Consider the following 15,976-nt stretch of genomic DNA (forward strand, 5'->3'; position numbering starts at 1 on the left):
CACACGGCTCTACACGGGACACATATATTTCTGCTTATACAGCATACTGTACCCTGGATCAAACTAAAACCTTTACAGGCATGCTGGTGAGGACGTGAATGCAGAGCCGAACAGGGATAAAGCGGGACGGACTGTTTAACCGTGTGAGGGAGACAAATAGGCTTCAGATGGTGGGAATGAGAGGGGGAGAGAGCATCGGAAAATGGTGGTATGGGTACTTGGCAGCGGAGAGTGTGACTCACTGTTTATCTGCTCCGTCATAGAGACCAAGTGAGCTTGATAGAAAAGAAAACCTTGTTAAAAAGAGTGCCGTGCAATGCACTCAGCTATTAGTTCTGTACCATGCACTTCATGTTTCATTTTAGACTTTTTTGTTTTCCAGTTACTCAATGCTTACTAACTCCTTATTTCATTTACTTATAAATAAATTTATAAACTTATATTAAGCCCATCTGAGGGTTTTTAACAGCATCTCTCCATCACATATTTCATTGATTATGTGTATATTTATCTGTAGTATTTGTGTATGTGTAAACCAATACACTAAACGAAACTAAAAAGGTCACTAAAGAGACAGAACACAGTCAGGGAACTTTATTTGGGTTAACATAAGAACAGTCGGTGGAGCGGTGTACAGTAGTCAGTAATATATCAATCAATCAATTAAAAGTTCATCTCAGAATGTCATGTTCTTGTATACAACTGAGGTCTCGCTCCTGCACATAAAAAAAAAAAAACGACAACAGCAACAATTACAAAAATAATATGTAAAGTTTATGCACAAAAGTGTGGCATGTGAAGCATCAAAAGTGAAATGCATTCAGGCTATTAGTTGTGTGCTGCCAGTTTAAGTAAAAAAAAAATAATAAAAACCCACTATAAACAAATCATTTAAGCAATATGATACCCTCACTAGAATGACCAGACTCGAAAATGGCATTATCCTACAAATGATCACCAAGATAACACTGTGCCACTCCAGTCTAGTCATTGAAGGAATGTTCAAATTTAAAGGTTCTAATACAGAAAAGTTAAGCTCTGTATTCTTTCAAAATATATATGCTGAATACTGCTCATTTAAGAGGGCGCCGGCCTTTATTTACTTCTGCTCTGCAAACACAAGTAGATATATTTTGAAAGCTCGCCATTAAAAGCTAACTTTGAGGAGCCAAAGAGAAGAAGCAACCAGACCCGTGTGACTTCTTAATACACAATCTTTTTGCAGTAGGTCCTTGTAATAGTCTCAAAGCACTGACTTACACTTTGATACAGTATGTTCCATTGTGCGAGACCGAAATCAGTCTCAGAGAAAATAAAGTTGAACGCATTTAGGGCTGCGACTAACTATTTTCATATAGTACAGGCCAAAAGTTTGGACACACCACCTCATTCAATGCATTTCCTTTTTATTTTCATGACTATTTACATTGTAGATTCTCACTGAAGGCATCAAAACTATGAATGAACACATATGGAATTATGTACTCAAAAGAAAAGTGTGAAATAACTGAAAACATGTCTTATATTTTAGATTCTTCAAAGTAGCCACCCTTTGCTTTTTTATTAATAAGGGAAAAAAACTTCCACTAATTAACCCTGACAAAGCACACCTGTGAAGGTAAAACCATTTCAGGTGACTACCTCATGAAGCTCATTGAGAGAACACCAAGGGTTTGCAGAGTTATCAAAAAAAGCAAAGGGTGGCTACTTTGAAGAATCTAAAATATAAGACATGCTTTCAGTTATTTCACACTTTTTTGTTAAGTACATAATTCCATATGTGTTCATTCATAGTTTTGATGCCTTCAGTGAGAATCTACAATGTAAATAGTCATGAAAATAAAGAAACACATTGAATGAGAAGGTGTGTCCAAACTGTTGGCCTGTACTGTAGCTGAATCAATCTGTCGATTATTTTCTCGGTTAATCGATTAGTTGTTTGGTCTCTAAAATGTCAGGAAACGGTAGAAAAAATGTCAATCGGTGTTCCCCAAAGCCCGACATGACGTCCTCAAATGTCTTGTTTTGTCCCCAACTGAAAGATATTCAGTTTACTGTCACAGAGGAGAGAAGAAACTAGAAAATAGTCACATTAAACAAGATGGAATCAGAGAAGTTTTCATTTTTTTTCCCCCCATAACAAATGACTCAAACCGATTTATCGATTATCAAAATAATTGGCAAATGACTTAATTAGTTGACACAACTAATCGATTAATCTTTGCAGCTCTAAACGCATTACATACAAACGTTTTGACGTGGGTCTGGGGAGAAGACAAGAGCAATTACAAACGGTGGCACAGCCCGTAGAGAAGAGTCTCTCTCAGCTCCAGGGACTTGTGTCATGTCTATGCATCCGAACCCTTCTGCCTGCGTTTGGAGGGCGGGATCAGGCGCGTGGGAAGCTCTGGGGGCAGGCCGTGGCCCTCCAGCTTCACCTCGATCAGGTGGCTGGCCAGGGCAAACTCTTCGTCATCCAGCATGCCGTCGTGGTCCACGTCGGACAGCTTCCAGATGCGACCCAGGACCGAGTTGGGCAGGCGGGAGCTCTCCATCCAGTCCTTGGCCTTGTTGCCGCTCAGCTTCCCCTCGCTGGGAGCCAGGTTGTAGAAGATCTCGTCATACTTGGGCTTGTCTTTGGTCACCACCCAGTCTTCCTCCTCCTCGCATCCCTCTCCGTTCTCCAGAGTGAAGGGGTCACCCTCCCCGAACGGCCCGGCGCGGGTCCCGATGAAGGCCCCGCCCTGCACGCCCGGCTGCTCGCCTGCCTCCAGCTCCTCCTGCCGCAGCAGGGGCATCAGCTTGGAGATGTCCGCGGAGAGCAACTCGTCCAAGGCCATCATCAGATTGGGCTTCAAGGTTTTGAACTTGGAGAAGTCGTGAACCATCAGTTGCTCCTTTAGAAAGGGGAATGATACAAATGTGTTAGCCAGTAGATCAGGGGTCTTTATTGGGTTATTTTAAGCCATGGACCCAATAACTGAAAGAGAGACAGAGCAGGGACCCCCTACTACATATAGCCTATTATATACAATTAAACTGGGCCTACAATAATGTGTAGGGCGGCTTAAAGCCTTTATACATACCTTTTTAGTGCATGGAATACACTATTAAAATAATAGTTGTTGGCATGATTTTATAAAACATGTTTCAGTGTTAAACATCTCTGCTCTCTGAACTATTCAGACTTCAGGGCCAACGTGCCTGTTTATTTAAGCAGGAACTGCCCTCACAGTAGTTTGGGAGAAGTATTTCCGTCATTGGCTCCCAGATGTGCCCAGACTCGGACTAACCTGCATCTTGGCACAGTCTGGGAAGTCTCCGGGAGAAATGTTGTGCTGCAGCTGGATCTTCGAGAAAATCACTGGCAGCTGGTAGATCAGATTCTTCTTTTTGTTGTCCTTCCTGAAGACAGAAGGCATCTCCTGCTTCAGATAGCTGATGATGTGGGCATGGACCTGGGAGCAAGAAAAGCAAAGCATACGTACCAAGGTTTTTAACCAGGGGCAGAGCCAGACATTGTAGACATTTGGGGCTCAGCGCAAACCTGGGGGGGGGGGCAATTCTCCATTTACAGCAGCTATATGCACTATTTTTCAAGCCATTTGATAATAGAATGCATGAAAATCTGTACATCATTTTGAAAAAAACATGATAGTTGCCAAGGGAAAGAATCATCCTGTAGAGCCTTCATCCTGTTTTGTGTCTAACTGTTCTCCAACTGTCTTCATCATTCTGAAACCAGAACACAGCAAATGTTGAGAGGATGACTAAATGTCAATGCTGCCACCTAAGAAGAGGCAAAAACTACCTGATGTTACTATTTTAAAGTTACATAACAGGTAGGGTAGGAATTCGGCGTTAACAGCATTACTGATCTTGAAACCTATCTTAAGCAGAGTTCACAGAATGAACAGTGCTATTTCCTCAGTAACAGAACTTTTTCTCCGTTGATTTGCCGGTCCGGTCAGAGAGACTGAAGGGGAAATGACACAAAGTTGTAAGTAATTTTAAAAAGCCCCAGAGCCCCGCCCCTGGTTTTAACACAACTAACAGGGTTAAAGTGCACTGATGTCAACCTGTCCATAAACATTTAGTGAACACATGTTGCCGTGCCAATAAAAACCCACCCTGACCAGACGCGCCCTCTTGACCAGGTCATTGAGCTTGCGTAAAGCTGCGTTGCGAGGGAGGTTTTGGATGTCGGCGAACAGATCCTCCTCCTCCAGCTCAAACAGCTTCCGGTTGTCGGCCACCATCAGCGGCTCGGACCAGAAGGAGCCGATGTAGACGCGCAGAACCTCCGGGGTGCCAAACACCTTCCCCAGGGACCACATGAGTGCGCCGTACACCCTCATCAGCTGCTGGGTGCCCACCATGTCGGCCTTGTTGAGCACCACGCGCAGCTTGTCCTCGTTGCCTTTCAGGGCGCCGATAGCCTCGGAGAACTCGTCCGAGATCTCCAGTTTGTGGGCGTCAAACAGCAGGATGATGCGGTCCACGCGCTCGGCAAACCAGCGCAGCACCGCCGGGAAGTCGTAGCCTGTTTTGGATCGGAAAAAGGTTGATTAGAGCTGCACGATATATGAGGAAAATATGCAATAACGTTGTTGAATATCGCGATAACGATATTACTTGCGATAAATGAACTTAAAGTGCACTGAGTTCTCCCTTTCTGCTGCTTTCATTATTCTGCTACAAACAACCCATTGCTTGTTGAATTTAAAACAAATGAAAGGAAATCATTTCTAACGTTCTTTTTTGGAACAAATTAAACATTGAATTGAATTTAAAATGCAGCACTAAAAAAAAAAAAAGAATGACTACTGATATTTCTACTGATATTGTCTTTCAAATGACAAAAAATCTCGGTGTGTCTTTCGCGATATGTTTATTGCGCCAGTTGATATCGCGATGACAATAAAAAAATTATTTGTTGTGCAGTAGAGGATGGATACCCGACCCGAGCCTGACGGGACCCAGCGGGCCGGGCCGGGCATCGGACAGATATTTAGAAATGATGTTTGGGTTTGGGTTGGGCTCGGTCACATCAGCGCAGTAAGGCATTCAACATTTTAAATTTAAATTTAAATTTTAAGCGAGAAATAGGCCGTGCAGTTGCTGAATCTGTCTTCATTTCAGATCAACAAAGGTCAGTTTAAAAGATTTTCGTCAGATTTTGAGAGACTCTAGTCACGCTCATTCCACTCCCCATTTCAGGGTTAGCACTCCACCAATCAGATGGGTCATTTGAGTCCGACTGCCGGCAGTGCCCGCCCCGCTGATTATACATGTCAAATTGGCCAAAATGAAGGCCGACGGCCCCTCGGACGGACGACGGCACGGAACACACTGAACAGACTCGAGTCACCGACCTCGCCGGACTGTCCAACGACCGATTATCGGCTTGGTGCGTCTCGGGCTTTAGGCTACATGTGGTAGCGCAACGATGGAAGACGTTAAAAAGAAGTTGGCCTCAAGAGATTAACGTGGCTTGTTGCCCCGTGTGCGCTGATGCGCTCATCTGTTGACATTTCCGAATGCCTTCCTACAGTTGGTTAATAAAAGCGGGATTTCCACACAAACAAACGTACATGTGTCACTAGCATGAGATTTTAACTGTGTCGGGCTCGGGTCGGGTTCAGTTACCGCTCTGTCGGACGCGGGCCGGGCTCGGACAGAAAAACACGGCCCGATCCGCACTCTAATGTGCAGCCCTAAGGTTGAATAACTAAAATATTCAGAAAACCTAAAGCAGAAACAAAAAAGAAGCAGGAGAGGGGGTGGGGGGAGGAGGTCGACACAGACACAATCCCTTCACAACTCTTCTTATGTGTGTGTGTGTCCAAACCAGCTGTATGCTCAGACACCACCAGGGCTCATTAAACATTAAACTATCCTTTATGGAAAAGATCAGTCTACAAGTCCAACACTGGAAAGTAACTAAGTACATTTACTCCCCAGCACCACTTGACAGGTCACCCACATTTTCAGGCATTCATTTCTTAATGTTTTTTTTTTTAATGTAGAGGATTAAGTTTTCCACACAAGTTTAGCTTGATGATTACATTGCACAGGCACAGATGTTTAGTACTTTTTTCACCAGACCAAATACACGCAGGAAAAATACTGAAAATGCGTGAAAAACTTTCTGACCAAAAGAAAGAGAGAAAGTCAGTGGTGTAATGTAACTAGGTACATTTACTCAAGTAGTGTACTTCAGTACAATTTTTTAAAAGGTACTAGTTTACTTGAGTAATTCAATTTTATGCTACAAATACTGTACTTTTTAGTCCATTTGATAACTTTGCATATTCAGATTGCTAATACAGATTCTTATCAACAATTACAATATGATAGTGTTATAGATTAAGCTATACAGTAGTATAAAAACTCATTAAATTAGCCCCGCCTTTAGCCGCTGCAACACAGTAGCGATATGTACATTCATCTATCAATAATTATCATCCAATAATATGATGTATTATTCTGAAATGGGCCATTCTGCATGATAAGTACACATAGTTTTGGTACCTGAAGTACATTTTGATGTTTTTTTGTACATACAGCACAGGCCAAAAGTTTGGACACACCCTCTCATTCAATGTGTTTCTTTATTTTCATGACTATTTACATAGTAGATTCTCACTGAAGGCATCAAAACTATGAATGAACACATATCGAATTATATACTTAACAAAAAAGTGTGAAATAACTGAAAACATGTCTTATATTTTAGATTCTTCAAAGTAGCCACCCTTTGCTTTTTTGATAACTCTGCAAACCCTTGGTGTTCTCTCAATGAGCTTCATGAGGTAGTCACCTGAAATGGTTTTACCTTCACAGGTGTGCTTTGTCAGGGTTCATTAGTGGAAGTTTTTCCCTTAATTAATAAAAAAGCAAAGGGTGGCTACTTTGAAGAATCTAAAATATAAGACATGTTTTCAGTTATTTCACACTTTTTTGTTAAGTACATAATTCCATATGTGTTCATTCATAGTTTTGATGCCTTCAGTGAGAATCTACAATGTAAATAGTCATGAAAATAAAAAGGAAATGCATTGAATGAGGTGGTGTGCCCAAACTTTTGGCCTGTACTGTACATTTAGAATGCAGGACTTTTCCTAGTGTATGAACAGTGTATTTCTACAATGTGGTATTGTTACTTTTACTTAAGTAAAAGCTCGGAGTTCTTCTTCCACCACTGTACAAGTCTAACAAAACCAAGTTTGATATTTCTATGTGATCAACATGATTATCCTCAAAAGGTCAGTTCACCCAAAATGACAAAAGCAGCATATTTTCTCACCTACCTTCTGTGGTAGAGCCATAAAAGACTTTTTTTTTTTTTTTATCTATCTAGGTTTTAAGATATCCATCTCTGAATTGTCCTTCTAGGGAAATTGTTGGGTCTTTTGTAAATGATAGGGTCTAGACCTACTCTATCTGTAAAGTGTCCTGAGATAACTCCTGTTTATGATTTGACACTACAAATAAAACTGAATTGAAATGCTGTTTGTGGTGCTCACAGAGCGGCATCATCTTTTCAAAAACAACGTCCCAGTTACTCTGGATAACCAACAGACGTCAGTTAGCAGTTGGACCTGGAACTACTTCTTACCAAAGAAATAATTTCGGATTATCCAGAGAAACTGGAAAAAAATGTTTTTCTGGAAAGACATGTTGAAGCTGAGTTTTTAATTATTGCATTGCTGTGAGCACCACAAACCACATTCCGTTCACCTCCATTGTATGGGGGGTGGGGGGGAGAGGAATCTCACAGACAGATATTTTAACACCTCTGCAGATAAACCCAAAACCATCTGCGAGATCCCACCAGTGGGTAAGTGAGGAAATATGTTTTTCACAGTTTGGATGCACTGACTCGTATTAATTGCTCATGCAGATTGACTTGAGTAATAATGGGTTACTTAAAGCGTGGATGAATAGAAAAGTGGAAAAACTACTGTGAGATGATGATGATATTATTATGTTATTTCGGTTACACTTTACTTGAAGGTATCTACATAAGAGTGACACGACACTGTCATGAACGTGTCATAAACATTATAAACAAGTCATAAACATTGACATAAAGCTTCTGATGACATTAAGTGTCATTCGGGTTTTTTCATAACAAGTTATGGTTAGAGTTAGGGTTAGGGTTCATGACAGTGTCATGTGTTCATGACAGTGTCATGTCACTCTTATGTAGATTCCTTCAAGTTAAGTGTTACTCTTATTTCTCAACAGAACATTCCTTCCGATATGCTGGCAGGCGTTTTCTCTGTACCGTCTCTGTTCCTGGTTAGGGTTTTATGGCTGCTGCTAAGCTGTTTTCTTGCCCCGGCTGCCAAGTGTTATTGTGACAGAGTAGACCGGTCCCATGGGTTAGCCAGGCGTGCCAAGGAGATGAGTTTGTGAGCCGACGTTGGAGGATGTGTGTCTCTGCAGGCTCCCCCCGGCCCCCCCATTCCCTCTCCTCACCTTTGTCGCGTCTCTCACCTCTGCTCACTCTCTGCTTGGCCCCGGACAGGATCCCCGGCGTGTCGATGATGCTGATGCTCTCCAGGACCTGGTTGGGCATCTGGGCGCACTGGAACCTGGTGTTTCCATCAGCACACAAGGAGACAAGCGGCATAAACTCGTGGTTCCCAAACTTTATTCATGTTAAAGATTATATTTTTGCGGAGGGCATTTTTGGCCTTTATTTGATAGGACAGCTTAGACATGACAGTGGAGAGAGAGAGAGGGGGAGTGACGTGCACTGCGGCGAGGACTGAGCCTCTGTACATGGGGCGCACGCTCCATCAGGTGAGCTACCCAAACTTTTTCACGTCAAGGACCCATAAGCTGCAGACCACGGCTCCCCATTTCAGAAGATTTCGTCCCAGGGCACCGCACCTGATAGGAGTTTGCTTTTGGATGTTTTATTACAGAAAGTATATATGAAACCCATGACCAAACTAGTCATACGTTCTGCCATTGTGTTACTTATGGATGGAATTGGAGTTAAAGGGCTCATATTATGCTAATTTTCAGGTTCATAATTGTATTTAGAGGTTATATCAGAATAGGTTTATGTGGTTTAATTTTCAAAAAAACACCACATTTTTGTCGTACTGCACATTGCTGCAGCTCCTCTTTTCACCCTGTGTGTTGAGCTCTCTGTTTTAGCTACAGAGTGAGACATCTCACTTCTGGTCCATCTTTGTTGGGAGTCGCACATGCGCAGTAGCTAGGTAAGGACTACTAGCCAGTCAGAAGCAGAGTATGAGGGCGTGCTACGCTAGCAGTTAGGTGAGCATTATAACGTGTGTTACAAAGTGACGAGCATTCATCACAGAAGTAAAGGCTGGACTACAATAGAGCAGTTTGGAGCAGTTTGTGAACAGTGTTTTCTGTTGGAGATGGTCAGTGCCTTTGGGGGGGACTTTGGGCTTTTTCACTTTGGAAGCCTATTATGTGCACAAAAAAGATATATAACACAATAAAGGAAAGGGCAAAAGCCAAAGAGCATAATATGAGACCTTTAACAAATGATTCCCTGTTTTGCTGGGGACTTGCTGGGACCCCTTCAAGTAGAGTTGGGCGATATGGAGAAAATGAAATATTGCGATATTTATGACCAGCGGTGACGGTTGACTATTTGTGCTTTCTTAAAAATATTTACACAATGAGATTTGAGATAAATAATCATCAGTAATGTGGATATAATGACTAAGTGGGTAAAAGGTAAATAACAGAACAGCTACAACAGTCTGGTAAGTTCAGAACATGACATCACTTTACTGTAACGCAGCTCTTTAAAACCAGGAAAAGACAACACTTGTGTCATATCACGATATTATGATATCCAAAAATCTAAGGCAATATCTAGCCTCATATAGCGATGTATTGCTCAGCCTTACCCTCAAGGACCCCTGGGGGGTGGTGGTCCCCGGACCTCATTTTGGGAACCAGTGTCATAATAACATTAAAGACTCAGTTCAGAGAGGTCCGTTTTGTTTGAAAACAGTGCAGAAGCAAATCATCTAAATCATGTGAAAAATAGTTAACTCTTATCAAAGAAGGCAATGTGATCTAGGCAGCAGATTGGAAGCTGCCCTCTCCACCCCCGCAGGCCATTGTGTTCAAGCAGGCCTCTCATTGCGGAGGGCTTCCTGAAGGAAAATGAGCACCACTGCCAGAATCAAACAATAAGACCCGCTAACGATGTACGGCTTACAACAACAACACCACTTCCTGCGACTTATGTGCTTAACGAGCCCGCCGGTCCCAGAACGGGAAGTCAAAGCAAAAGGAGAGACGCAACTGCATTCACGAACACACCCTGCGGAAGGAGCGAGGGACTCTGGAAAACTGGCATCACACATTTCACGTTAGAGCTCCATCAATAGTTGGACTGTATGTTCACATCTAGCCTGCGTGTCCATGTGCCTAACAGGTAACAGCCTGTTAACAAACTTCTTTTTTTTTTTTTTTTGTATAAACATGTGATTTCTCTTCAGTGGAAAAACATACACAGAAATCTGGCAGCCCCGACAGTAAACAGAGCAGAGGAAAGAACTTCAATGTTTTCATTCAATGCTTTCTCGGGTTTCCTGAACCTCACAGAGTCTGTGACTTCATTTGTTTGTCTTTGCCCCGAGGGGCTATGGAAGCCCTCTGACCTCGTCTTTCAACTATCTGAGTACATTAGCTTTCATCACCCTCTCGGGCAACGTCGCTCCCTTTCTCCATTTTTCCACAAATAAGGCAAGAGCCTCCCCGCTCTGAAATTTGGCACAAGGACTTGAAATTCCAAAGAGCAAAAAAAAACAAAAACGTTCCGTTATCTCTCCTTCTTGGGTTCTCTCACACATAGTCTGTCCATTTGATGCAGATATCTCTCTGGCTCCCTGAGTGGAATCATTACACAACGCGCTGGGAATAAAAGCCCTGCTCTCACCTGTTGAGAAAGGTGTTTCCGAAAGGGTTGAGTTTGCGGAAAGGCTTGTTGGGGTCTACGATGAGGGCGTTCCCGGGGATGACTCCCTCCACCTCCCCGTGCATGATGGCAGTGAAGCAGTCGGTGGTGGGTTCGGGTCCCACCCTGCTCCCAGGAATATCCTGCTCCAGTAGATACCTGTCAATCACACATACAGTATATCTTGAGATTATTTCGGTACTGGTTCTTATATAAATTTAGCAATCGCACACAATGTTAACAGTGAACAAAGTGGTCGATGCAGAACTGTTATATTTCCTCGCCGCTGTCGCACGAAATGCTTGAATTGCATCGAAGTATTGAAAGCTTTAGTGCGTAACTTTTTGATATTAATGAGCGTCCGTTACATTCAAGCCATTGCCAAATGAGTTGCTGCAAAGCTAATTAAGACCATCAGCTCCACACAACTCTCTCTGGATTTCTCAGTATGGATGTGTTCAGAAGATTGTGGCGTCCGGCGACTTTCCCGCGCAGAAACTCGAGTGAAGATAATGACCTCTTCTGAAGAGTCCAGCATGGTTTTTTTTAATCCTCCGTGTCCTCCTTGGCTACTGCTGCTGCTGTGCCCGATCACGGAAGGCTTGTATCATGTATCATGTTTTGTTGTCATTAGGCTACTTAGAATTCCTCATGGGAGTGGCAGAAACTACACACTATAGATTTAATTCCAATTCCAAATGTACCACTTTAATCTCAGAGAATATCAGAGTTCTTTCTCTGTAAATTTACGACTTTAATCTTAGAAATTCTGAGTTTTTTCTCTGAATATTACCCCTCTCTCCCAGGTCCGTAACATTATCTTTTTTCCTACTACGGCCTTAGGACACTGTCGTAAAAGAAGCAACTTGTGTTTGCCAACATCAAGCTGACAAGAAACTCTTTCTGGAGAGGTTTACTGGTCTGGCCCACTTGAGATCAAATTAGGGGGAATGTGGCCCATCAACTAAAATGAGTTTGACACCCCTGGTCTAGACCTACTCTATCTGTAAAGTGTCCTGAGATAACTTCTGTTAGAATTTGACACTATAAATAAAATTGAATCAAAGTCTTACTTGATGAACGTTGTCTTTCCAGTGGAGTACTGTCCCACCACCAGCACCATAGGCTTGTTATCGAAGTCCGCGTCCTCCAGACTGAGAGAGTGGAAGTCATGGAAACCATAGTACTCCTCCAGAGGCAGCAGCTTCTTGCGATACAAGGACTTGAGCCCTTCTGTCACGGTGCGGATCACCTCAGGGGCCTTCTTCACATCTTTTCTCCCCCAGCGGGACATGTTGATTGAGCTTCTTACAAAAAATAAAAAATAAATAAAAAAATATATATATATATATATATCAGTGTCAGAGTGCGTCTGTTGTTTGGAGCTGTATTTCCTGTGGCTGGAACCTTGGAAAACCTTCAGGTGTTTCCTGTATTTGTGTGAACGCTGCTCACTTGTCCTTGAAACCTCCTGCGCACACGCCGAGAGGAACGATAGGGCCGATGTTCTGTTTCAAGTCTCTCCCTTCGACAACAGTTGCCACACTGATCACTTTTAGCCCCTGTAATGTGGACAGAAAAGTAGGCAGGTTGAGGTTAATCCAAACAGAAAACGAGAGAGCGAAAGAGAGAGAGAATCTAGTTGACAAAAAAAAGTTGCGTAGGGTTCTTGCACCTGGTGATCAAAGTCTGTCACAACCTAGAGTAAGGATGTGGAATCTGGAGTGAGCTTCAGCCCACCAGGAGTCGGCCAAGCGTCGTCAGTGCATGCCTGGAAAAAGTTGGTGTTCAACGCTGGAAACCCTGCAAACCCAACCCTGCGTCAGGATTTGCACAGGCGCAGCCCATTTTCTTACAGTGAAATGAGTAAGACATTCCACTTATCCCCTGCAGTTCCTTTTAGTGGGACATGGAACGTGCGCATGGCTTAATTGTTCATTTAAGGGGGGGGGGGGAGAAAATCTCATGGGAGGGTGGTCAATACATGGAAAGACAACGGTAACCCTTTTTGTTACTGTAGTCTACATGAATGGAAAACACCGGATTAGGAATTGAAGGCACAGCTCATTATGAGAAGCAGAATGACACAAAAGGCAAAAAAGGTGAGATACGTGTCAGCAGACAATCACTCATCTGTGGAGAGCTTCCCTCTTGCAAATCCCTTTTAAACAAAAAAAATTAATAAATAAATGAATCTGCCCAGAGGAGAATAGGCAACACAGTCCTGACATGTCACAAGACCAGTGTGGAAAGACTTCTTGTCAAAATGGCGAACTCTGAGATATCTACAGGAGAGAAATTAAATGTGGTTTAACCACCATGACATACAAAAAGCACAGTGCCAGCCAAGCTGTACGAGTTAAAAAGTTGCTCTACGGGCTCCCGGTGAGAATCAAAAAGGTTTTGGTTAAGGCTCTGGATCAACTTGGAACGTTTAAGGGTGGTGGAAAATGCCTTGTGGGTTTGTGCACCACAATTGCAACACAGTGTTGGCCTTAGAACCAGAAATGTAACATGCAGGAGCAACAAGTAGCACGGGAGTCATACTTTAATATCCAAATGAAGAAATGAAAAAAAAAAAAAAAGCTGTTAAAAAACTTAAAACTCATTAATTCCGCAGCCAAGTTGTGACATTTGCACACAAAATAGAATCGAGTCTGAGTTTCCACTACAGTATACCAATCTGGATAATATTTGAGTACAAGGCCAAACACAAGCTGATTATTATAGCCAATGTTAAAGTTAAAAAAAGGAGTATTTACCAAGTTATTATGGAGAAAGCACAGCCTTCAAGCGTCTTGATCTCTCTCTCTGCAGTCCTGCCCTCTGGAGCTTGGAAAATATTTGGACTTGAGGAGACAGAAAACAGTCTCTTGGAGGAGCTGCTGCTACATGTATATACACCTCTTTGACGGCAAATAGGAACCCTCAGTGGAGCATCAACGCAGCCAGATTACAGGCGATCCTTCTTCTCCAGGGGTTTAAATGGATTTCAGATGAGCTCCAAATCTGGCAAAAGGTTCCGTAAGAGCACAAGGAAAACAGTGAGACACAGACACACCACACTGAGGCCAACTTCTTCACTCTCCCCTGGCTTGCTTCTCCAAATTTAATGCACCTCCTCTTCCAGGGATGCCTGGCAACACTGTGGGCAGCACCAACACTCTGCTCAGGGCAGGGATGAGCACAGCTGTGGTCAGAGGGCGGGGACCTGGAGGAGGAGGAGGAGGAGGGGGGGTTGAATAAATAATTTGGGTGGAGTTGTTTTTTTCTCTCGTTTTTTTAAACATGACATACCTTCAAGTGTTCTTATGCGTATTTTGAACGATAACACAACCTTGTGATGCACCCCTCCAGTTGTAGCCTCGAACTCTATGATTTTCATTTGGGTTTTTTCCTACCAGACCTACTGTAACATGTCATACGCCTAAAAGATGTGACACTATTCCCCCCCCCCCATCAGTCTAACCTCTCTTGCTCCTCCCAAAACTCTGAACCTTCAGGCGATGAAGCGCACAAACCAGCCCTACTTTTCCACTTGCATGCTCCGCCTGCTGGCCGTCTGTTAGAAAACACACCCGTCCACATCCCCATCACACAAGGCACTCCTCGGTCGTCATTAGTCATTCAAAAGAATGTAACCCTGAAGCTAGACAAAATGACTAGAGGACGTGTGATGTTTCATAAAAGAAGCAAGGTTTAATTTACAGTTTTACTAAATGTACATTTCTTTTTAAAAAGTGTCATTATACACAATAAATACAATACAAAATTAATCTGTAATACTATACTTCAAATTCTCTTACGGTCTTTTTGTACATTATTATTGTTCCTTTTTTTCCATTTCAATGCTTGTGCTGCGTTTGTGTTTGAATTGTCCACCAGGCTTAAAAAAATAATAAAAAGACACAAAAAAACAAACAAAAAACCAAACAGATGGGAGGCAGGGATACAATGGCAGAAAGATGAAACAAACTGAGAACATAGAAAATCAACAGTTAAAACTGGCCTGCCCCCTGCTGACTGAAAGCATAAAGTCCTAACCTGGCAACAAAAGCAACAGGGGGACAGGTCTGTCTGTGTGTGTGTGTGTGGTCTAAAAACAAGAACCTGGAAAATCGTCATCAGCATTATAAGCAGAGAAGAACTGAATTTCCTTACAACATTTCATTTACATCTTGACAGCACAGTACGGCAGTACCCAAGAGAAGTCAAAAAGGAAACCAACTTCACAATTTTTCAAAAAATGATTTTCTCGACACGTTTTACTTTAAAAAATGCATGCGATATGAAATGCAGGTATGATGGAGGTTTGCGGCTAATTGATTTTTAACAGACAAAGAAGAGTTGCCTTGTGAGCAGTGTAACTACGGAAATGGATTCTCGATAAAGAGGTGGCTGGGTCAATTTAGCGTGTGCTGTTTACATCTGTAGGGCAGCACTATCTTTGTGACAAGAGAATCCCATTTGGCTAGTAAGGGCAGACACTCTGTATTATGCCGTTCTGCAGTATGAACCTGGTCGTATTCCCTTCTGTCTCTCAGCTGCAGGTAGCCAAGTTATAAAAGAATAAAAATTTAAATAAAAAAAACGTTGTTGACTTCTTAACTGTTTAAATGAGCTGCCGGATGCTCATTGAGACACCGTTTAAACCAGCAGATGAACCGCTGTGGATAAGAGACTGGTGCTCAGGCCACATGAAAGGAATGTAGGAATACTAAATGAGAATGAGAGAAAAGAAAAGATCCAAAACTGAAAAAGGAAGAAAGAAAACGAGAACAACTTCCTCTGACAATTACTGACAATCTTGTTAATCGAGCTTGGCTGAGGGAACGCATACAAAAAGCCAGGCGTCTTCAAGTCTGCAGTTCATAAATACAGTTTTACCGTTGACCACCCTTCTCTTATCATCTTATTTCATCACGGCTCTACCTTCGGGCTGTAAATGACAAAGAAATGTCTGGACAATTCAAATGGACAAACAAAGCCAACACAACTTGACAGAGT

General features: G+C 42.6%; 1 protein-coding gene across 2 annotated transcripts; it reads right to left on the reverse strand.

Annotated features, from left to right (window-relative positions):
- Positions 1–1,836: 1,836 nt before the first annotated feature.
- ehd2b (EH-domain containing 2b) lies at positions 1,837–14,141 on the reverse strand. 2 transcript variants are annotated; one of them, XM_039785285.1, is made up of 7 exons: positions 13,732–14,141; positions 12,043–12,531; positions 10,952–11,128; positions 8,488–8,603; positions 4,131–4,543; positions 3,294–3,458; positions 1,837–2,897 (listed from the first exon to the last, which is right to left on the reverse strand). In XM_039785285.1, the coding sequence occupies exons 2-7, from the start codon at positions 12,261–12,263 to the stop codon at positions 2,349–2,351; spliced, it is 1,641 nt and encodes a 546-aa protein (XP_039641219.1). In that variant the 5' UTR covers positions 12,264–12,531; positions 13,732–14,141; the 3' UTR covers positions 1,837–2,348. The 2 variants fall into 2 exon arrangements, with proteins under 2 accessions (XP_039641219.1, XP_039641226.1); XM_039785292.1 differs by having other exon boundaries at positions 8,506–8,603; positions 13,732–14,140.
- Between the last annotated feature and the right edge of the window lie 1,835 nt (positions 14,142–15,976).

This window comes from Perca fluviatilis, chromosome 2, assembly GCF_010015445.1.
Source record: "Perca fluviatilis chromosome 2, GENO_Pfluv_1.0, whole genome shotgun sequence".
NCBI lineage: Eukaryota > Metazoa > Chordata > Actinopteri > Perciformes > Percidae > Perca > Perca fluviatilis.